The 25,625-nt window shown below is 37.0% G+C and overlaps 1 protein-coding gene and 1 pseudogene across 4 annotated transcripts in view; both read right to left on the reverse strand.

Moving 5' to 3' along the window:
• Window positions 1-25,625, reverse strand: part of Ctnna2 (catenin alpha 2) — a 1,050,408-nt gene that overhangs the window by 829,788 nt on the left and 194,995 nt on the right. For all 4 annotated transcript variants that reach the window (XM_034511450.2, XM_034511449.2, XM_034511447.2 and 1 more), the window contains one exon: window positions 5,233-5,428. In XM_034511450.2, coding sequence (XP_034367341.1) covers window positions 5,233-5,428 — 196 coding nt within the window. The remainder of the gene's footprint in view (window positions 1-5,232; window positions 5,429-25,625) is intronic.
• LOC117714788 (splicing factor 3B subunit 6 pseudogene) lies at window positions 15,123-15,495 on the reverse strand (annotated as a pseudogene).

A 25,625-nucleotide genomic window follows, 5' to 3' on the forward strand; every position in this document is an offset into this window, starting at 1 on the left:
CATATGATTCTGATACTAACCAAAGTTGGTGACATGCTTTTGGTACAGGAAAATCTTAGTGTTAAGCACTCTGTGCTTTAAACTTTCTGAGCACAGAGCTGAAATGTAGAGGTGTGTTTGTAACAGCCTCTCTGTTACCCTGTTCTGGAAAAGATTTGCTATGTGTGGCTCTTACATACACATCATTCTCCTGTGGCATGCTGGGTGTATATTCAACTCCTACCATTTCTGTGCCCTGCAGACAATCAGTCCTCAGAAAGACCATTGGATACTACCTTAATGTTTCAACAATCTACTTGAGAGGAATTGAGCTTGTTGGTTAATAGGCGGGAAATGAAGACTACAGGCTGTTAATGGTCACTGCGGTAGGGAAAGTCATTTTATTCAATGCTGTGGCCATTGGTATGTTGCCTATGCTTCTATAAATAACACCTAAATCCTTCTCCTGTAAGCAACTACAACTGAACTCACTGGCTCACCAAACAGAAAATACAAAAAGAAAAAATCCTCAAGCAGGAGAGCAATTCCCAAGGATATAGGTAAAGTTAACAAACCAGAACTTAATCTACTGCAGCATTTATCTTTCTCTGTCTTCTCTCTCTTTCTCTCTCTCTCTCTCTCTCTCTCTCTCTCTCTCTCTCTGTAAGCACCCCATGTATCAGGGCAGCACCATGAGGGTCCCAGGCCCGGTGACAAGAGCATTTTTTTTTTTTTTTTTTTTTTTTTACCTCCTGTGTCATCTCACCCAATATCCACTTAATTTTTTAAAACTCCTTTGACCTATTTGGGTAAAAACAATCACCTAGGGGTAAACGCAGTCATTGTCTATATTTTAACACTGGAGCTACTGACTCTGAACACACATGATTCACTTTACATCATCTAGTTATTTGTAATATTAGAATTTAAAATTCCAACTAAGCTTCTAAATATCTACTGGTTTCCCAGGAAAGCCTCTATGTAGGTTTAAATGAGAAAGAGAATGACCCTAAGGCACATATATTTGAATGTACCTGTTAGCTGAACTATTTGAAACAGATCAGGTGTGGCATTGTTGGAAGCAGTGTGTCACTGGAAATAGGATTTGAGGTTCCATAGGGTAATACCATTCCTAGTGTCTTTCAAAGCTTCAGGCATGTACAATGAGCTGGGAGCTTTCAGCTACTCACGTAGCATCAGGCCTGCCTGCCTGCTTGCTGCCATTCTCCCCACCATGATGGCCATGGACTAACCCTCTGGAACCATGAGCCCCAAATTAAACGTTCTTATAAGTCTCCTTAGTCCTCGTGTTTTGTCATAGTGATTGTAAGTTAACCAAGGACAGTTTTGTACTCAACATCACTTACTAGGTGTCTAAGCCTTACCTTCCAGGACAGACAAACAGTGTAGCAAGCACTGTCCCTATCTAATGAAGCTCAAACCTAGCCTTGGAAGCTTTTGCGCTTAGTCAAGTATTTTATTTAAGATAAAACAGGCAGTCCGTTGACAGAAACACACACTTGGATTTCTTATCTTCATCCAAGTTTAAGTCAACAGAGTTCCATGTTTTGAATTCAGAGATATAAATATTGAAAATATGTTTTTACTACATGCTTCTCACATAAACATGATCACAGCTTCATTCAAAGAATCCTAGATTATAATTTAAAAGAATGAATATTCTGTAGAAGATTCTATAGCTAAATGATTGTTCGCCTGCATTCTGCACACTTTAACATCAGGCATGCAGCCTAGATTTAAGGAGATAATAAGTCTTCAAATGATAATAAATACATTTAAACAACACTGAATTTAATCATAGTGTGATGTAGTGACAGCATACTATAAATGCATAACTTTGTATATGACCTTACCAGATTAGATAATTAAAACCACAAACATCCAGAAGCTATAAAAGAACAAAATTAAATGACAATCAGAAATCACAAAATGGATACTTAAAACCCTCCACATCTTTCTATGCTGGAGAAAAGTGACACTGTTTGAAGATTTTATTTGAAAATGCTCAAACAAGGACGAGGAATGGAGCTCAGAGGTAAGTAGTTGCCTGGTGTACGCAAAAGCTTGGAATCTGTCTTGACATTCAAGAAAATAATAGAAAGTGAGAAAGAAGAGAAGGAAGTAGGGAGGGAAAGAGGAAAAATAGCATGAGTGACAGAAAGAAAAAGAAGAGAAGGAAGAAAGGCAAGAGGAGCATTTTCTGTGCAATATTAATTTTGTTAAATTTGTTCGCACCTAGATAAGTAAATAAGGCATGAATAGACACTGAAGAAAACACTGAAAAAATTATTACCTCCAATTGTAAATGGCCACATATTGTTTTGCTCTTCTATGTTAATAGACATATATTTCTATGATGGAAGAGGTGGCACTGTATGTTACATAACTATGTACCCCTGCCCTCCCCCTTATCGCCTTCTCACAGAATTCTCTCTTCTTATCACTCTGAAAATCAGCTCAGTCACCAACTTGTATACAAAATCCCAAATAAAGAGACAATATGAAAACTGACTGAAGCCACATTGGCCACAGAGATCATATGGAAGAAAAATTAGTTGTCACTGGGGAAGGAGAGAAAGAAGATGGGAAGATCTGTAGGCCCAGTAGTGGAACCAGAGCTTGAGATATGAAGTGTAAGGTGATATCCAAAAGCAAGGGCACTAAGAGGGGAGTTATATACTAGTTTTTCAGTGATTTGATTATTACTTCGCATGTAACATACATATATTCGAATATGACACTGTTCAGTGAAAGAGCACATGGCCACAGGGCTTCATACAAGTTATACATAAGCATCAATTCTGTAACAGGAAATTTATAACACAGAGTTTTCTTCAATTATTCTCAAAAGAACAACCACTGTAAGCTATCCAGAATTAGAATCTTTTATTTTCATACAACAAGAGAAATATACTCAATTGAATATTCTATTGGGGCTATGATAGACCATAATTGTAAGCCTCATGAAAACTAAACATCAAGCTCAAAAGACTGCACCTAACTTAGAAAGATACAAAAATGGAGGAAAATCTAGGGGAAATTAAACAGAGAAATTAAACAAAGAAAATTATTGTCAAAGGGGATCCATAAAGAGATAGAGACCAACCAAAACTCTCTCCACTGTAAATATGTTCAGTATTTTGAGAACATTAGGGGATCCACAGGTATAATCATTTGTCAACCTGAGCACGCCTCATCATTTTCACATGTGCCCATTAGTATATATAAGAAAACAACAACAAGAAATAATTATCTAGGGCACAGATGCATGCAGGCAAGCAGGTGTCTACCTTCAGGAAAAACACCAACTTTCAGGTGCATTTCAGATTTTAGAGGTATCTGTGCTCTCAGGACATGAACACACTCTTGGTCTGTTCATAGAAGGTAGAATATGGAGCAGCAAACATGTCCAGTTGAAGAAACAATTTGAGTCAGTGCCATATAAGTCAAGTTAACTTTGGGGAGAAAGGAATTGAATAGTGTCATGAAGGATAGTCAGAGGCCAAGAACATAGCTTAGAGGTTAAACCTCTTACAAGATTGTGAGGACTAGAATTCTGATCTCCAGAAGCCCATGTAAATTTTGGATGGGTGTGGTAGCCTGCATGTAATTGCAGCCTTAGAAATTAGAAGGGTTCCACAGAGTAAACTGGTAAGCAACACTAACTATATTGACATTTCCCCAGTTTGATTGAAAGATAATATCTCAATGAATAAAATGGATAATCAATACAGAATGAGTCCCCACATCAATCTCGTGTTCCACCTACACAGAGAGCAAGTGTATGTGTGCTCACACACATGCAAAACTAAGTACATACATGTGTAGATCATACACACCAGAAATGAGGAAAATAAGTGTGTTTGCATGAAAAAGGGGGGATTTTAATTTAAGATACTAAACATTCATCTATGAACTGCAAAGACAGTATGATTATTGAATATACAGTACAAATATACCATGAATTCATTCAACAGTTATTTAATGACTCATTCCTCTAGGCATTAAAAAACAATGTTCAGAAAATCGTTTGGTCTATGCTTTCATTTCTATTTTGATACAGCTCGGGACACTTTGCCTAAGGAATGGTGCTGCCTCCAGAAAATTTGCGTCTTTTCACATCCATTAACTTAGTTAAAACAATCCTTACAGAGCACCAAATGTATGCAGTGTCTTACTGATTCTCTTTTCCCATGGGATTTTAAGTTGATAATTAAATTAAATTGTCAAATTGATAATTAAAACTAAACATCAAAAATAAGTATGTTAATTTAATTTTGTATATTATTATAGCAATTTCATTCACAAGAACAAATAATGAAATCCACTAAAAAATCTATGAATATGTATGTATATTTGAGATGTATGTGTTATATATATATATATATATATGTGACAATTATTTATATATGACAATTCATATTATATTTATAATTATTTATATATGACAATTATTTAGTCATAAAACTAAAATACAGTGTGTATGTTCATTGAAGACATTGTATTTAATGATATATGCCAGAAATTTGCAGAAAAAGACATAATGCAGGGTCCCCATTCTATGAAATATGAACAGTTGTCAAATAGATAAAAAATGATACAGAGGCTTTTGGGAAGGGATTACATGGATAGTTGAATAAGTGCATATGTACTTTTCTAGGAAGAAAATGTCTAGTCATAAGCTTCTCAAAGATGTGCACAGACATACCAACACTAACTGTAAATCACCCTTAAAAGCAGTTCAGACGTTATTTTTATGTTACACATATTTTATTGAAAATGAAAATGTTCAAAATTGCAAATACACAGTATGCTAAATAGCTAGATATGTGAGAAAAGCTGTGTATAGAAAAGAAAATTCAAGAATCATGAAGACATTTGTTCTTCATGGCTTTATATACTTTCCCCCCATCCACTTTAAAATCCTGGGTACTCTGCCATTTTATATGGATGGAATCTTCCAAATCCATCCCAAGCCATGAGTTTGAAGGAAGAATGTGTTTCTATCTACTAAGAGCAAGCAACAGGAAGATTTCTAAGTAATAGCAAAAGTGGGGTGTTTGAAACCATGCCCACACTTCAACAGCAAAAATACTTGTGCAAATAACCCCAGCAAATATTGAAAACAGTAAGTGCAGAGAGCAGACAAGGCAAACTATTCCTTTGATTCTAAAGAACAATGTCCTGTTGATAAACCAACCCACGGCGTCAGGACAGTGTTATTCTACCTACCTTGCTTTCGCACATCCTCTACAGCAGCCACCAACTCTTCTTTGAGGTCTTGGCTCTCCTTAGCAATCTGTTCACCCTTTTCCAGGAAGTTCTGAGTAGCTTGTTCTACAGATGCTGCCAGCACATGGGCTTTCTTTGACCTTCCTTTCTTTTTACCAGATGGACCTTTGTTGCTTGTGTTGACAAGTGTTGTCACCTGAAACACCAAAGAAAATCTATAAAACCATCTGTAAGATTTTCTAGAGATGCATTGTTGCCTCATAATTCCTAACTATCTATTAAAGGCAGGAAAATGAGTCAGACATTCTAGAGCTATGGTTACAGCCACTCGTGTGCTACCCAATCTGAGTGATGGAACCAAAAATAGAACCTCTGCAAGAACAAGAGGCCTTGACTGCTAAGCCACAGATACAGCCCTAACTCCTTCCTAAATAATATAACCTGAGCATATATCTCAGTTGCAAATTTCTTTTACCACTATATAAAGAACTACTTAATCTGCTAATAAAGCTTTTAATATCTTTCAAATAACTTGTTAACTGCTATAGACACCAGATCCTTTATTTACCAGAGATAAATCTGGAGGGCAAGAATACATTGAAATGTCCTATGATGTATCAATAACTGTAGCTTTTCTTGTTTGTTATTGAACAAGGACATTATCACCTTCATGAAAGGTAGTTTTGTGTTCAGCTTTCATTTTCATATATCATGCTGATACCATATAAATGCTTTAAGTTATTAAGAAAGTCAATACAAAGAAAAGTTCTATCAAATGGAATGGTATAGTTTGAAAGTTTACTCCACATCATAGAGCAGGCAGAGCCAATAGTCAATGTCATGATTAGTGTTCAGGCTTTTTACAGCCATGGGTTACACAAAAGGAAACAAAGCTTTAAATCAACATATACTTTGATGATCAGTATAGTTAGAACAAGCACTTTAGAAATGGTTAATAAAGTATTGGGAGCTATCTTTTTCAGATCTCTTTTGGTTAATTAGAAACAGAGCAATCTCCAGAAGAAAGGAATACTTGTCACAGGGGCTGCTTTTCTGAGGTGAGGAAATGTTTTCTGTAATGGGGATGCAATCAACACAACACATTGGTAATCATGTAGGAAGACCAAGGCTCTAGAACAGTCCAACAGTCCCAGTTCCCAACCTGGGAACAACCTACACACACCCCAAGCGAGCCACAACAACCATGTGAAAAGTCACCTTTCACCAGAGTTAAATATTAACTATATTCTTTTAGTTGTGATGCATTCACATCATCTGTGTAGTTCAATGAAGATTTGTGATCTATGTTATTACACTTTTCAAATTAGAAAAGAATAGAATGGGGAAGGAAATAATAATTTTAAGTAGTCTGACAGATTTTTACAAACTTGGAGCTGCTCATAAAGCATCTAAAATGGCTGGCTGTCTACATCCCAGTTTCATGTTCATCTTTTATAAAGGTAAACAAATGTCAACTCTTCTGCTATCTCACTGCATTACTATATTAGGCATAATTTAGATGATGCTCATAATAGCAAGGCTGTCTTTGTTTCCTTTCAGTATGCTTTCAAGAATACCTTCACAAAGACACCTTAATGAAGAAGAAGTCCACGTTAGAATATGTAGTTTTAGACAAGTCAAGCCAGCTTGAAATTGGAGAAGCTAGTGTATATTGCATCCATAATCCTGACCAAAGAGCAGTGAACTAATGCTTGCATGTTAGGGCTTAGCTCTCTTTCTCCATAACCCAGGATCACCTGATAAGATTTGGTGCTACCAGAACTAAATGGATCTTCCCTTGAATCAAGATACCTCAATCCAGCAGATATATCCAGAGGACAACATAATTTAAATAATCCACAATTGAGACCATATTCCTGGAGATTCTAAACTTTATGAGCCATCATAAAGGCAGAATAAATATTCATTTGTATGGACAAAAATACAGATGGATCATAATCTGGAAGCTGCAAAAAAAGTGTTATTATTTCTAAGCAGAACAATTTAATTTTCTTTTTCTAAAAGCTCATATTTTCTCACTAGTAAATGGGAAGTAAGTGAATAAAGAAATAATATAGCAAGTGATATGTATGCATACAAGCACATATGTCTTCATCAGTTAATAACAAAAAAACGACTACCCACATTTTAATTGTTATATGTTGTTGTCTCTTTCTTTTTTTCCTTTCTTTTTTTTGGAGGGTAAAATTAATAAATTAGGCAAAACACATAAAGAAGTGATAGAAGCTAGTAGAAAAGTAGACATTAAATCATCTCTTTAATTTGAAGGTAAGTTCCTATTGCTGGAGTTACTTCACACACACTTCAGACATAGGAGTTGGAGGAATCACACTGGATCTGACTAGGAAGCCTCCTCACTCACTACCAGAAGGCACCAGACAAGTTGATAAAAGAGAAAAGTAATCAAAAGACCTACCCTACTGCAATGCCTATAAACTACAACAATGACCAGAATGGCAAGATGTTACTAGTACAATAGTGGTACTTCCATCTTCCTGCTCAATAGGTTCACATTGGTATTATAGACTCAGCCAACTACATGTTACTGGTGAGGCCATGGAATGTAGAAAAGAATCTCTACTGCTACATTTCCAAACCAATATACTCTCTAACTGCATTTTTAATATCCAGAAATAAGTATAGCTCTCAGCTCTCATAAATTAAAATTTTTGCAGCAGCCACAGACCATCAAAAAAATAACTAATTAAAATACAGAGTCTTATTGACTGCCCAGCCACAACTGATACATCTGTAACACAATCCTTATATGTAAGGCTCAGGGAGAAATAAATACAGAACAACTATAGGGAAGATTGCAAAAGCCAGAAGACCAGAACATCAGTTGTGAGACTGTATCATTTGTATATGGGAGCTACACTCATAAATCCTTAACACTAGGGGCACATAAAAAAAAACACCTAAAAAATGACAATAGCAATCATCATCCTTATGTGGATGAGGCAAATATCACAAGGCTAAGCCCTAGATCAAGACTTACAAGCAATTAATGACCTACAAGCCGAGAGAGGATCAGTTTTTCCCAAGTCAAGGCCCCAATTGGTTATCTAATACCAAGTCATCATTACCAAAAATAAATGTATATGAGCAATACCAAATCAACTCAGAAAGTTATACGTGTGTGTGTGTGTGTGTGTGTGTGTGTGTGTGTGTGTGTGTGTATTTAAAACTAATGATTAAAGAGAAATTCTGGAGACATGTCAAGGGCTGGAAATGGTTTTAATATAGTACACAAACATGCTTTAAAAAGATTCTCAAAAAATGTAAAAATGTTAAAAGAATTTGAATGTCTACAAAAAGAGTTTGATTTTAAATAATTGATTAAAAATTATTTTTTTAAAAATCTAAGAAAATATCAGTAACCTGTAAGGTATAAAATGAGTAACTAATACATGTGATACTCTCGTGTCCACAACCTGAAGTCTGTATTACCAGAAATAGTTCCAATACAATATTTCTAGTGCTACATGGAGATCATGGTAGCACTAATGAAGAACATTAAAGATAACCTGAATAATTGATTATTTAACACACTCCTGGGAGAGCTCAAGGTAGTATGGATATAACTTTCTCAGATTAGACTGTAAGTAGCATATTCTAAATATACAGTGTAAATCAATAAGATGTTCCTGAAATCATGAACCAGATTGAAACCCTTTTCACCTATGTTGTTTCTGTCAGGTGTTTTGCTGTAACTATAACAAGGACACATACAGGTCTCAAGTTAGACAGTCAACAGAGTATAGGAAAAGCAAAAGCATTTCAAAGATCTCATAACTGAACATTATGGGCAAAGAAGAGAAGAAAGTGATTCCTCACTTATAAATAGCAAACAAACAAATAAACTGAAGAAATACTAATGAACAAGAATTAAAGAAGTGTTACAGAAGAAAACCACTATTATGCCCAAAGATACATTTAGCTCCTATCCCATAAGGAGCTCCGAGATTTGCCAACACTTGCACTCAGCATCCTTAAAGGAAGGTAGCTTCTCATAGGGGTTGGAACAGCAAAGATGTATTCTACTATGAAAGTGGTAACATGGAGCTATTGCAGTATCTGTGTCCAGGGCTGGATATCCAGACTGACATGGTTTTGGGTAAATGATATATTCAGCCACTGAAATGTCCAGTGACATGTGCTCACAGAGTCCCTGTGGAGATTCCATGGTAGTGACTATGCAGGTCCTACTCTAAACAGGGATTCTCAAATCAACACTCTAAATTTTCATCCTGGACAAACTGTCCATTCCTCTTTACCAAATTCCAAGTGTATGTGCATGTTGTGAGACTAAAAATAGAAAAATGCAGAGCCACAAGATATATATAGTCAAATTCTGACTGCTGCTACATAAGAAATATCCTGGTATTTTTCTTAGGCAGTGTACAATGAGTCTTAAGAGTACATTTAATCTATGAAAAACAGTTAAAACAAATCTGATTTCCCATGTCTTGAGTATTAACAATTTCTTTATGGTACATAGAAAATTTCTAGTGTTCAATTAGTATTTATTCATGGAATGCAAAAATGTTTCTTATTATAATGTTTTTTTGTAAAGCACATTTTGAAATTGTGTGTGCCTCTATTATCAACCTAACAATGACACCACCAAGAGTGGTAGGGATCTCAGTATGGACACTGAACAGTTACTGTTGAAGTGGTCTTCTCATTATACAATGACATTTCTATAATGTTACTGCTAAAATACGTGTACTTCCTTAAAAGCTTCAAATTTATCTTGTGGCCACTAAATTTGTTATAATTATGATTTATTTTTTATACTGACTTGAAAAACATTAAAAGTCTATTAATAATATTAATATAATTAATATTAAAGTCTACATTTTAGTCGGTTTCTCCCATGCTATAGACCCTTGCAGACCACCAGACTAAATGTAAAAACTATACCATTATGGTAACTGTGTTCACATTGAAACACATAGAAACAAGTTTTTTTTTCCTCTTGTTTTCCTTTTTCTTCTTTGTTTTTCCAAAATGCTCTAAAAATTCGAGTAACCACATTGAGCTGTAATGTCACTATAACATCACCTCTAGGGAGCATCATTCATTCAGATTAATTCTAATCTGAGGGATTTTTGTGCCATACACCTTAGTGCTGGTCAGTGTCCTTCTGTGCCCTAAGGCAGTAATGTCTTTTTTCAGCAATGCAGCAAATGTTTTAAACCAGGAATGCAAAGTGAGTAGGAAGGCATTTGTCTTTTTAAAACCCTTAAGTTGTTTAGTCATCAGCACCATGGCAGGAAACCCATGCTGTCTAGAAAGTCCCTAAAATAATTAGGGAAAGATTCTACTCTATTCATGATTCACTGTTTTGCATTTACTAACTTTAAAGCAAAACAAAACCAGACTGTTCAAAGGAATACTAGAAAGATATCTGAAACCAGACAAAGTACAAAATATTTTCCAATCAGCTCTAATTAAAGGACCCAGTTAAGCCAAGCTTGTCTTCTCCTAAAATTCATCCCAGACCTGGGGAGATAGCTGTGTCTCCAGAGTGCTTACAGGCCAAGCTGAAGGACCAGAGATTCATCCCCAGATTCCACACAAAAGCAAGCCACAGAGTCAAGCACCAGTAACAGAAACACCAGAGAGTTGATAGAGGACTTACTGGGCCTTAAACCAGCCAGTCTAACTAAATATGGGAATTTGTCAGCCTCCCCAGGAGTTGACATGGTTAATTAACAGACAATATACAGTGGAATGTGCAGGTTTCTCTACTAATACTATTATTATCATCTTCCTGACAATCTTGAACATTAGCTAGTAAAGATAAAAGTGCCAAAGGTAAAGGGAGACTCAGTTCTTAAGTGTTTCCTTGGAGGAGTATAAACCATAGATCCACAAAAAACATGTGGATATTTTCCAATAAGAAGAGAATTTCCAATCTGCTATGCATGTAAGATTTTAACAAGCAGCCTGGCACTGTAGTTAATATTATCTGTATTTCTGTATTATTTGTAGTCAGTAAATAACATCTTGAAATTTTTAAATCATTTTTTAAAACATCTATGCACAGTGTTCAAGGTAAATAATGTTATTAGTAGGGAAATGGGTAGCTGATAGATAATTAATATATTACATTCAATATATATGACAGATACAAAGTATCTGCTTATTTTATAACATGTGCTATATATATATATATATATATATATATATATATATATACATATATATATACTTGTATGCACATATCTAATTTACAATGCATTTTGTTTATTTTGATGTTTTAGGTTACTATTTAAATGTTTACATTTTAACATTTGGTAAATTAATGCTTTAGGTTGGCTGGTAGTATTTCCTTTATTCCACTTGGTCAAGACTGTTCACCTACAGTAAAGGAAAACCATTTTTTATTATATTTCAATGACCTATGTATAACTTGATTGCTATCAAGCAGTGTTTCAAAGAGCAGTATGCATTTTTACGTCTACAACGTAGAGACACTGGTGACAAATCTCAAGGCTGTCAAGTCAGCTTCTTTCTCCAGGCAAAGTTCTGATTGAATGGAAGAAATGTCAATTACAAAGTTTGCAGAAAGTAGCTTTGAGTGACTGCTAGTCTAGAGGAGGACTACAGTTCAGTTCTTAGACCCACATGACTCTTCATAACTGCCTGTAACTCCAGCTATAAGGACTCTACAGCCCTCTTCTGCTTTTTTGAGTATCTTCTCCATATGGAATACATTGACACATGTAAATAGAAATAATTGGACTTTGATTGTTTAGAGAGATGTCTGAGCAGTTATGAGCCTACTGTCCTTTCTAGGACCAGACGCTGGATCCCAGCACCCACACAATTACAATTGTATGTAACTCAAGTTCTAGAGAATCCAATACCGTCTTCTGTTCTTTACAGTAACTGCACACACTACAAGTGTATTATATTTCAGTGATTTTATCATTATTATGTGTTTTTTAGGAATCACCTCCCACAGCACAAACCAACACAGTTACAAACATGCAGAAAAAAATAAACACATAAAATCAAAATTGAAAAAAAATATATTAAAAAATCAACCAAGAAGCCAGTTAATGGTTGTTATCATTTGTGTTTTAAGTATGTCTCAACCTTTCATAGTTTGCAGGCCTGATCTCCAGGATGGAGTTATAGGAAAATGTCACAGCCATTAAGAGGTAATGCCTAGTAAGATGTCATCAGGTCTATAGGAGTGTGTCGTCAGATGGGTCAGTAATATTCCTGCAACCTCATTTTCCTCACTCTTCCTTATTCTCTCCTGCACATGACTCTGTTCAACCAGACATGCCCTAATCCATGCAGCATAGCACTGGCAGCAACTGATCACAAACAGTAATGGAAAACTTTGAGTCTAACTGAAACATCTTTCTTTAGAAGTTTTTTTTTTTTTTTGGTTTATATACTCACTATAACAGAAGATCCATTAAGTATTTTATAAATGGTGTCATTAGCAACAGTATTATTAAATGAATTTATAAGACTGGCTAGATAGCATCATGTAAAGTTATATGGTCTTACTTGTTTATTATCTTTCTGTGTTTTTATTATTGTTCTTTGTTTTGAGATGCTGTCTCCTATAGTGCAGGCTGGCCTCAGCTTTTCTATGTGTATTAAAAATGCTCTCACACTCCTGACCCTTTTGTCATCACCTCACATTAAGTGATAGAATTTCAGGTATGTATCCACACACATGTTTCCATAAAATGGAAATAACCAATATAAAAATAAGCATTTCTTAATAACTTAAAACATTTTACTCTTTTCTGTGAGATGATTGTGATTTCATCTAACTACATAAACTTTATCTGAATATTTGTTTTTATAGTTGAAGAGATAAACTACACATTTGAGTGAGATATAACAAATCCACTAGATAACCAGTTTTTTTTCTACTTCATTAGTTTGAGACAAAGAAATTATACTCGCAAATACTGCAAAATGTCCTGATGTAAGGATATCTTCCTTACCAATCCTGATGTGCATCAACACAAGTTAGAGTTGCCACTTACTAGATACTTGGCAATGCTGCCAATCATGCATTGATTATTTCTGATCACTCCAGAGAGGGAGTAGGAAGGCTATAAAAGCTAGAAGAGAAGGAAAAGACTCGGAAAGGCCATCTTCCTAACAAGACAACTATTATAATCATGAACTTTCAAATAGTACAGATTATGGCACTGGGCCTGCCCCAGAATGAGCCCAGTAACACCAAGACAAGGATGAAGAAGAAACTCAGGGGTCCTTGCTTCTCTGTGTTGAACTATTTCCTGTGGATAGATTCAATGAAAGGGGGAGTTGTCTTTAGCTATGCTCACAAAGATTACTCTAACTAAACCAAATGTGTCACATAAGAAAATGTCATCAATTTGGAGAAGGATCATAGGGAAGATGAGGCTGGGAGTTGATAAGAGTGGAAAGGAGGCAAGAGAGGATGGGTAGAGAGAATAAATGGATCATATTATATATATATGAAAGTATCAAAGAAGTAAATTAATAAAAAGAAAGACACATCATAAAACTAATATTTTAAATAAATCTAAAGTTTTCTGTTGAAAAGACTTTCAAATTATTTCTTTCCTTTAAACTAAAATGACAAGCCAAACTCCATAACTGACCAAAAGAATGTTTCAGAAAGGAGTTGGGAGTTGCTCAGAAACTTTCTTGTCTCTTATACCTGCTGTGCAGAACATTAAACACTAATTTCAATATAGATTAAAGTAAACTTGAAGAATCAGAAAAGAAATTAGGTAGGAATGTATTGAACATGTCATCAAAAGGAGATGAGAAAGATCAAGGCTCCCAGAGATGGTAACGCAAAGAGGCAGGTCTAAATCATCACCAAAGCCATAGTTGCAATGTGAATGAAAGACATGCTTTCTTACTTGCCCTGTCTACAGTTATGGAATTTGCAAGCCAGCATTCATGCCAATAGGATGAATATTACATTCATCAAGGGGGGGGGGGGCAACTTCCAAAACCAACAAACTCCCGAGCAAAACCCTTGTAGTGATTAGTGAAAGAGAACTAGTTCTAATGTGCTATGTCATGATCATTATAATAACATTATAATACAATATCTTAAACATATTAAGGAATATATGTTTGTGCTGGTTGCACAACATTTGACACGGGGCAGAAGACATGGTTCAGTGTTTAAGAACACTTGCTCTTAACAAACCAGGAGGACCTTAGTTTGACTCCTATCATCCACACAGGGTTGCACACAGCTTGTTGTGACTGCAGTGTCAGAGGAGATAACATGCTCGTCTGGCCTCAGTGTGCAAATGCTCTCATACACAGATTGAAAGTAAGCAAAAGCATCATCTTCACAGATAACACACATAATGTGAATGTAATGATAAATGTAATACACACATGTAATGATAAATGTAATACACACATTTTCTCACTTCAATAAAGACACTAAGTTCTGTTTGTGCATTCTCTCTCTCTCTCTCTCTCTCTCTCTCTCTCTCTCTGTCTCTCTCTCACACACACACACACATACACACACATACACACACATACGCTTTTATAGAAACCTTTGCATATAATTTTGGCTCTGTGTGTCTGGCCCTTTAATTTACAGCTTTGTTATTTGACTTATATTTTAAATTGATTTTTGTAAAATCTTGATAAATAGGATATACAGAAAAGCTTAATTTCATGTCACCTTTTAAAGATTCCAATGACAATGGTCTTTTTTTAAAAAAAGCTAAAAGTTTATTAACATAATGTATTCTAATGCTAGAAAACTTTCAAAAAAGTCATTCTAGATCTAAAATAAGGAATCACAATATTCAGAATTAATTAAAAAGATAAAGGGAACCGGGACCACACATGACCGTTCTTCATTTGGGGGAGTCTGTGTTGACGCCATACTTTACAGAACTTTCAGCTGTTCCTCTCTCTCCTTGGTGTCCATCTTCTGGAATGCGCAGTTAGCATTGTGGTACAAAAGCACAAGGTATCTGTACAAACGTAGAATCCCGACAGGTGGTTGCAGGCATTCTTAACATCAAAGATGTCTTCATAGACCACATAGGCTAATCCTCTGTTTTCAGGTGTATTCCCTACTCTGATTTGACAAATAGGTCCATATTTCCCAAATATATTATACATTTCTTCTGCTATGATTTTGTATAGCAAATTACTTATATACAAAATCTGATTTACTTCAGGTGGGAGGCGAATATTTGCCCTCTTAGCCGCTTGTGTCGCCATTTTGGCGGTTACTGTAAGATCCCTCTGGATATTTCTAAAGCTTGATCACCTTCGTGGGCGACATGGCATCACATACAGAGTAGTTAGAGCCAGGCGACTAAAGTCTTTATGACTATGGACAATTTCCTTAATAATAGCAGAAATTAAAGATAAAATGGAATATGTGCTCACACATGATCAATCGGCATTTCTTGGCATGGAGACAACATCAGTGTTCTCACATATAGTCTCTAACAAGCCACAGGTGGACAGGATGACACAAAACCTACTATGAACTACAACAAAACTCATACTTCCCCATCAGCATGCACAGAAAGTTTCTTGCAAAAAAAAGTATTTAAATATTCCAAAATACCAATCTCTCAATGATTGGCTATTTTCTCTTCTGGAATCAATTATAGCTTATATAATGATTAATAATGACCCTTTGTCCTTTTCATAATGGATTCCAAATACTGAGCACTCTCTGGTTATCCCCCAGCTCTTTACACGTACATGTTTGTGAATGAGTACTTCTAGGATAAGGCCTTGAATCAACTAAAATATAATTTCATTTAGAGGATATTTATACCACCTGCTCTAAAACTCAGAGATTATTAGACACAGAGTAGAAAGAATTTCAGAGTCAGAAGAAAGGGAGCAAGGGTGTGAAATGCTTCCCTATGACCTTTCCAGAGACAATGCTGCCATGGGCTATTCCCAGCAGCTGGGACTATGCAAACAAGAAATATACAAAGGACTGAGCCTCCGAACTGCCCACCACAGACCAGGAAAGGGTCCACTGGATTTAAACTACAGGCTACAATAGGGGAGGGCAGTCATTGTATTCAGCTTTGCAGTCTCTGAGGCATCCACAAGGCTCCAATGTACACTTCCAAATGCACAGTGAAGGGGAATTTAATCCCAACAAAACTCAGTGATTTTTCAAACTAGAAATGAATGACCAGAAGGAAACTGTAGAGGGAAGAAGAGCATAACAGAAGTGAGAGGGAGACTGGAAAGGTGGGCAGAGCAGTAATCGGAATGAAATTTATACACGAATAGAACTGGCAAAAGCAAAGAAGCTGGAGGGCTTTTCAAATCATAATAACTGAAGTTGATGTGCAGTTCATCACTTAAAAGAATGGTGAGTGTAGGATTGTTTCATTTGGTATCTTATATAAAATTCTGAAATGAAAACCAACCATTCTTAAGGCTAGCTAACTGATTTGTCTGCAGAATTTCCTCAGAGTATGCACAACATATTCCACTTTAAAAGAGTTCCTACTCTGTCAAAGAGATAATTATATAAACTGCTGACATTCTCGCGATTTGATATGTTTGTGTACATTATTGTTCTCCCATTAAACTACAAACTGCTGGTTAAATGCCAAGAGCATGAGAAGAGACCAGGTTGACATTTGCTGCGGGTCATCTTCACGGACAGAACGCCTGCACTCCACTTGAACACGCAGCCGAGACCCTTCAACATTGCTTCTCTGAGGCTTCTGGGGAATTGTTGATGGAAGAAGGGCTAGCTGAGCAGGATGTAATTATACCTGTCAAGATTGTTCTTCTGAGCCTTTATTTGGACAATTTGGAAAAAAAGGGAGGCAGCTAATTTTCTAACTAAGGATATAATTTCTCTTTAAAACTATTAGTGCATGGAAATCGTAGAATGAGTCTTTGGTGTTCAGGACTGAAGTATTCATCACTGCTAGATGACATGACAGTAAACGGGGGCACTGTGAGTTGAGGGAAATATGTAAAGCTATAAAGATTGCTTGTGTGTGTGTGTGTGTGTGTGTGTGTGTGTGTGTGTATGTGTGTTCAAGTGAATGTGTATGGCTGTGTTTGAATGAATGTATGTGTACATGTATGTGTTTGCGTGTATGCCTCTACTCTACATGTATAACATGTGTAATATGTCCATGTGTATGGGTGGGTATGTCTTGCTTGATGCTTATTTGTTTAGTAATTAATTAATTAATTAATTAGTTAATTTTTGAGACTGGTGTGTCAAAGAACATAGACACATTCATTCAGCTGGACTGCTTGATAACAAACTCTGGGTCTCCTCCTGTCTCTACGTCCTCAGATATCAAATAACAGCAACACACCAATATGCTTGGACTGATCTATCTATCTATCTATGTATCTATCTATCTATGTATCTATCTATCTATCTATCTATCCATCCATCTACCTATTTATCTATCATTCTTTAACAATTTTACACCTATGTACATTGTATCTTGATCACATCTACCCCCATATCCTCATTCCCACTTTCCCAGATCCTCTGAATAAGAATCCCTCCAACTTTCATGTCTTACTTATTTTTAAATCTCTGAGTTAATAAGAGTTGCCTGCGTGACCTGATAGCAGCTGTACCCACAAGCTTAGAGATTACCAAACAGCTAGAATTTCTGTCCACATCTTGTGTGCCTTCTGTTTAGGTAACCATTCATGCACATGAGTGCAACAGCCTTGCCTTGTCCAGGAGACAGCATTTCACAGCACTCTCTTACATCTCTAGGCTCTCAAATTCTTCCCAACTCCTCTCCTGTGGTGTTCCCTGAGCCTTGCAGGGTGGGTTTCTATAGATACCTCATTCAGAGCCAAACACTCAGCAATCACTTATTCTCAGCACTCTGTGTCTCTGTATCTGCTCCTGGAAGCAAAAGCTTTTCTGACCAAGGTTTGAGAAGTGCTAATCAACAGGTATAAACATAAATATTTAAAAGGCAGTTTAGCAGCATGTATGTTTCACAAAATAACAGTAGTAAGTGTCCCATACAAGGCCTATGTTCTACCCAACCATGGCTTTGGACCAGGTTTATAATACGAGGCATGATTTTTCTTCTTTAGAGCAGGCCTTAAATCCAATTCGAAAAAAAGTTGATCAGTTCCTAAGCAGTATGACTACTGTTACACCTGTGCGTTTCTCTTTCCTGACATATCAGTGTTGTATATCCATGGTCCTTTACTGGGTAAATAAATTACAATTTTTCTCCACCTGTAGCCTGCAGAGCAGACTTGAGCACTATGAAATCTAGCCAGCATCCATGAAGCTTTATGTGGGTGGAGAATCTCCCTCAGGTCTTCAGCCATCTTCCCAGCCTCTGAAGCCTGCCATTTCTTAGGACTCCCTCTAATATTCACTGTTCTATTTTGAGATGATAATGGCACTGAATTCACAGGGAGGCTTTCGATTTTAAATATAACAGTTTATCTTAGACACTTTAGCTCTGCAACAAAAATGACATCAATCATAATCATGAATATATAGTCACTAACCATACAGGACAGTGTCCTCACATACAAGGTCATGGACAGCAATATTAGAATGTGAGTTTCAACTAGCCATTCACGTTCTATGTGCTCCTTAAATCAATCAAACTCTTAAACTATCTTTCCTTTCTTTCTTTCTTTCTCTCTCTCTCTCTCTCTCTCTCTCTCTCTCTCTCTCTCTCTCTCTTCTTTCTTTCTCTTTCCTTTCTTCCTCTCTCCATCCATCCCCTCTTTCCCTCTTTCCCTCTTTCTTTCTTTCTTTCTTTCTTTCTTTCTTTCTTTCTTTCTTTCTTTCTTTCACCTCTAAACTAAAAAGAATCACCCAGAATCTACAAGTGCTTGCTTTCTGGAGTGTTATGATGTTTTCCATGTGTGTCTGGAGATTGATTATCTGACTACTGCTTCAGTGCTACATTCTATCATCAATGGGTACAATCGGATCCTGGCTTTGTTTGTGGAGACTGAGGCCCCTCCTCCCTTTCTGTAAGGTCGAGGCCTTCTTCACTAATCCATCTGAATTCCTGGCTGCTGCCTCTGTGCCTGAGTCCATCAATGCTCCTGCCAGTACTACACGCCCCAGGCAAAGATGAAGGCAAGGAAGAGTTGGAGGACTCAGGTGAGGATATGAAGTCTATTCTCTTTGAATAATCCCCCCAAAGTGACCACTTCAGCCAGTTTATCTTGAAAAACATGAAAACAAAATCTTATTTCTTTAAAAAAGACTGGGAAAAGAGGTTCACGGTTCACATATATTTTCTTTTATGTTTTTCAATACAGAATTCAAAGAATAGTTCCCCAAACTTATGAAGTAAAATACTTTCCATTTGGAAGTTATATTTTTAGCAGTATGCTAGTGATTTCAAGAGTGGGGAGCTTGCTACGCTAGGAAATCTTAGGCAGGTGTTTAATTGGACTAATTAGGCAACATGTAGTCACTTCCGGTTTCCTGTGAGCTCTTTGTGGATGCAGATAAGCAACACAACTGATTGCCTAATTAGACTATTTAAAACTGACTAGTTTTTTTATAGCCAAGAAAAAAACTTAAACTCACAATTAAAAACCAAAGCATAATATGTGTTCTAAAGTCCTACACTTACACTTTTTTCTTGCTCCATCCAATGTTTTATACATTAAGCAATAAATCAATCTACCACAATTACTACATTACTACTATATATAGAAATATAAATGCATACCTAAAGCTACACACACACACACACACACACACACACACACACACACACATATATATATCCCATACAAAATTCACTAGAATTCACTAGAAGTTGATCTTAGTGATTTCTTATCAAAAGAGGTAGAGGTACCTAGAGTCAAAGAAAACCCAATAAGTTGTTCTTTCAATGTAAACAACTACAAAAAATAACCCTACCAACAACTCATCAACGTTTATATGGTCTATGCATGTGTCACTACAACTTTTTTCTCTGGTGGAGACCCAAAGTCTGTCTATCTATCCCCCTAAGGTCCTAAAGACAAGCTGACATATGATTCTACCACCAAAACTCACTCCAAGACACTGATGAGCTCACGAGGTACATTTATAGAGCAATGGGTAAGGGGATTCAGGAAAGACTATGGATGACCTTAGAGATACGACATTAGAAATGCTGAGCCACCATGGATGATCACACCTCCATGGCCACATTGACAGGGCCCCTTCCCTTAGTCTTTCTTGCTTACATACTCAAGCCACACCCATGAAGCTCATGTAATTAGGGTATAATTGTATATAACTGGTTGAGGGAAGTTTCTAGATATGGGGTGAGTTTCAGTGTCACCCCCTTTTGCACCTCCTTTAGGAAAGGAACATCAACAGCCAAAAGTCCAGTTGTGATGATCTTTTGCAAACCACATTGCTAATTTGATAAAGATGATGCCAGTTTGACTTGGGGGATAGTCCTGTATGACAGTGTGTAACTCAAAATTAGCACAACCGTATACTCCTATACTGAGGAGATACAGACCAATACAGGATACAGGAGATGTGACCCCTAGCCTATAGCAGGTGTGAGAAATTGCTGCGTTTACACATACTTTCTCAGCAACATCATCCACACATTTCAGTGGCTTTGACTATTTCATGGACATACAGACCTCAGGCATCATGGAAGGTTCATGCTAAGTCTATGGGTAACAGATTTATATTTTAATGGAAACATTACAAAGGCATGAATATGAGAAAAAGAAATAATTCAAAACAGTGAATTGCTAGATAAAAATGAGTGTTGAGCCCACCTTAACAGCCACAGTAAGGGTTCTAGAAAAAACAATAAAGTCAAATAAAGGAGCAAACAGACCTCTAAAGGGATGTACACAGCCTTAGACCATAACACAGACTTTAGGGTTATATTTTTGTGGTCTTTCCACTAATACATACTCCTTGGTTGGGTTTCACAAGACCAAAGTTAGTAATACTCCATGGGCAAAGCTTGAAATGGAGGTTGGGTCATTCTATACTGTCAATGATGCCCCAGGTTAGGTAGCTATGCTGATAATCGTGATGGCCCAGGGAAAGCTCCCCATCAGAAGCAACAGCTAGGCAACTGATGAAGTATGTGAAGAAGAAGATTCAGATCTGATCTAGTTAGAAGAAAACAAAAACAGGAACAATGCACAGATTCAGGACCAAGGTCCCTGAGTTTTAGTGTAAAGTTTAGAACTATAAGAGGGTGTGTATGTGAGCTGAAAGCTTAATTCTAAAAGTCAAATCAGTACAGTAGGAGCCAGGACCACTAGAACATACATGACAGCATGCACCATGGCCAAGGAACATAGTGAGTGAGCACCAGGACTCAGTTTGAGAGTAGTAAGCTGAAAACTTATCTCAAAAATGCTTATTTCTCCCTTTGTGACTGATATGGAAGTCAGGTATGATTTCAGCCTTGAATCAGGCCCAGACTTGAATCAAGCCTAGACTTCTTGAGAAACCCAGAGGCATATGCACATACAGCACATAAAGAGCTAGCCACTGGCTGCGAAGTGTAAAGCTGAGAACTCATTTGATAGCGAGTGTTCATGCATGTTAGGATCACAATGTCAAAACAAGAGGAGAGTAAGATGTTAACATGCTGACAATGTCTCACTGGGTGTTCACTCTCAGTAGGAATACTGACAACCGTAGGAGGAGAGCAACAGCCATACAGAAGTGACTTAATAAACAGAGCAAGTGAAACCTTTAAAAGACAAGGGAAAGCCTGTGAAGCTGTTTCAAGAGAGTTCTACATTAAATTCTCTCAATATTTTAGATTTCTATCTCTCTAGGCAGGTACAGCATAGCCTGGAAAAGTAAAGGAAGATACAAAACCACAGAGAGAAAGATGGATAGTCACCTCACTGCTTAATTCTCCACTATATAATGTATATTATATATTATATACATTATTGTATATTGTATATTGTATATAATATACATACCTATATTGTATATGTATGTATATTATAATGACATATAGTGTATATGTCACAAAAATTAAATATTTTTATATTTAAATAAATATAAAGGAGGACTTTGGAAAGTCCAAAGATGTTCATCTGGCCTGTATTGTATGCATCTGCCTATCCCCCAAAACAGAAACTGAAGGAAAGGCCAGAGACTGCCCCACCTGAGGATCCATCCCATATACAGACACCAAATCCAGGCACTATTGCAGATGCCAGGAAGTGCTTGCTGACAGGAGCCTTATTTAGCTGTCTACTGAGAGACTCTGCCAGAGCCGGACAAATACAGAGGTGGATGCTCACAGCTAACCATTGGAATGAGCACGGGGCATCTCCAATGGAGGAGTTAGAGAAAGAACTGAAGGAGCTGACAGGGTTTGCAACCCCATAGGAAGAACAACAATTATCAACCAACCAGACCCACCCACCCCCTGAGCTCCCAGGGACTAAACTACCAACCAAAGAGTACACATGGAGGGACCCATTCCTCCAGTTGCATATGTAGCAGAGGATGGCCTTATCTGGCATCAATGGGAGAAGAGGCCCCTGTTCCTGTGGAGGCTCCATTCCCCAGTGTAGGGGAATGCCAGGGCTATGAGGGAGGAGTGGGTGAGTGGGGGGTGATGGGGTAAGGGGGAACCCGGAAAAGGGGATAACATTTGAAATGTAAATAAATAAGAATATCTAATAAAATTAATAAAGCATTCATTTTAATAAAGCACTAGCCTTCAAAATTTTGTGACACCTATAACAAAAGAAGTGATTTCAATGGATAATAATCAGGAAGTAAATGTGCCTGTATTTGTGCATAGCTGTCTTGCTATGGTTATTTTAAAACACTTTGTAAATAAGACAAAGCAGAAATGACAAAAAATGATCTTAAACTTACCATTAGAGCAGAAATGTTTAGATATACAGTGGATAACTGACAGACTGTAAGTGTCATAACCTGAGTTTAATGAAGGAGACAGTGGCTCCAGCCAGAAGGATAATACGGTGCATCTTATCCTTCTTTGGGCCAATAAGAGGATAAATGAACAACTTTGCTGCTTAAGGTCCCTTAGTAATTACTATGATATATAAACTTCTTATTATAAAACACACATGGGGGACACTATGCTATTTGAATTTTCTCCCTTTTATGTAAAGTGTTAAAAACAAAGGTGATAGAGAAGTGCCCTAGTCTTTGGAGTCCGTTGCCAGCATAGCTATGCACTAAAGGAGCCACTTAAATTAATAATAGGAACTTCTCATGCACACATCGTTATCAAACTTTAATAATCCATTAAAGAACACAATAAATGTAGTTATAAAATATTTACTTTTATTAGATGCTCTGTGTGTGTGTGTGCGCGCATGCGCGCGTGTGCGTATGTGTATTTGTGTGTGTGAGTTACACATGTAGAGGTGCCCACAAAGGAAATATGAGGACATTGGATCCCCCTGACTTGGAGTTACAGGCAATTTTCAGTGGTGCTGTTACTTCACTTTATTCTTCTATAAGAACAGTCAATGCTCTTAGCCACGGAGCCATTTCCCAGCCCCTTCACAGTATTTTTGAATAGAAAAATATGTTTTTTATACAAAGGGGAACTCTTTTTGATTTTTAGAAATAATTCATCTCTGAGGCTGTGGAAATGTGTTGGTAGGTAAAGTGTGAGGACCAAAGTTTGGATCACCAGCACCAATATAACCCCTAACTGGACCTGGTGATCACCTGCAATCTCAGAACATGTGTGAGAGAGAATTTCTGAAACAAGGTATCTAGATAAAATAGCACAATTTGAGAACTTTTGATTCAAGTGGGAGAGATGAACTCAATCTATAAGTTGGAGAGCAAGTGGGAGAGTTAACCAATAACAATTCAGCCCTTCAGATTCTCATCACACACACACACACACACACACACACACACACACACACACACGCATGCTCCCTAAAACCAATCCCCTGCCCATTCATACACACCATGCACATCACACAAACAAACATGGAAGCGAAAAAAAAAATACAGAAAATGAAATAAGTCATACCTGCTGCTTCATCCATAAGTCATAGCCTGGGTTACACGAGTTTTCTTCATGCATCAAAGTAACAGACTCTTAGTACAAGAATTCTAATGTGGGGGGAAAGAGGAGACTGATGGTTTCGCTCCCTGTCAGTTACTTGACCCAGGAGAACTAAACTTTTTAAGAATTTATTAGCCAATTTCATGGGTAGTTAAACTATGCATAGTGTCAGATTTTATGATTGACTCATTGTAAGTAATACAAAACTATGTTGAACATGATCACTCTAGTCTCTTTCCTATGTTGGCATTGATAAAGGAGATAACTCTACACTGAGAAAGCCAAGCCGTCCCTCAGTGGATTCACATGTTAGTTACCTCAGAAATGCAGCTGAAGACAAGGACTTTGGTTTACCAGCATTGCCTGTGATACAGGGAAAGACTCTAGACTTCCCTGAGTCATCATGAGTTCTCAAAAGATCGAGCTGATAATCTCACATGCAGAGTTGCTTTGCAGATTAATTGAAAAAAATGTATAAAGTTTGTTACAGAGTGATTCAGGTAGAGTCGGTACTTTTACATGATAGCCATTGTTAAGTGTTGTCAGAACTTCGTGCCCACGAGCACATTCTTTTTATCCTGTGCTTGAATTCTATGGCTATGGAGGGAGATTAGGGTCATCACTTGCCTCCTATGGCCTGAAAAGCAGAACAATTTGCCATGAAATTCAAATATTCTGATGAACGCTGGTTTACTAAATCACCTCTTGTTTCCCTGTCTGTATTATCTGCGCATAACACATTTTGGCCCTTATTAGTAAAGATATAAAGAAAACAGGTGACAGATAAAAGAGTGAACAGCTACCATTAGAATAAGTTATGGAAATCAATGTACCTTCTTCCTATTTATTTATTTATTTTATCTAGATTTATGTGAACTTAGGCAGCAGAAAGAAATTACGCTAATCAAAGTCCAATAGGTCTCTACCGGATGCATTTCAGAAACCTATTTCTCTGGTCTCCTCGAGTTAGCTGCAATCCAAACAGCAACTGCAGAAAGAGACACAAGGCAGCACTGTTCAGCTAACCGTAGTGACTGCCAAGAAAAGTTTTCACATCACTTTGTCTTCAGTCCAGTCTCATTGCCCACTAGACAAAGAAGCAATCAATCAGATCATATCCATTGAGAGACTGTCAAGATTGTCTTATTTCCCATAAAGTTGAAACTCACCTACAGCTAAATTCCACCGAGCAGCCACATGGCAGTAGCTACTGCATTTGTTTTTGCTTAATCCCTCTAGAAACTATGAAGCCATTATTAGTTGGTTTTCTATTGCTGTGCTAAATGCCATGACCAAAGCAACTTGGGGAGAAAAAGGCTTATTTGATCT

This window comes from Arvicanthis niloticus, chromosome 9, assembly GCF_011762505.2.
Source record: "Arvicanthis niloticus isolate mArvNil1 chromosome 9, mArvNil1.pat.X, whole genome shotgun sequence".
NCBI classification, from domain to species: domain Eukaryota; kingdom Metazoa; phylum Chordata; class Mammalia; order Rodentia; family Muridae; genus Arvicanthis; species Arvicanthis niloticus.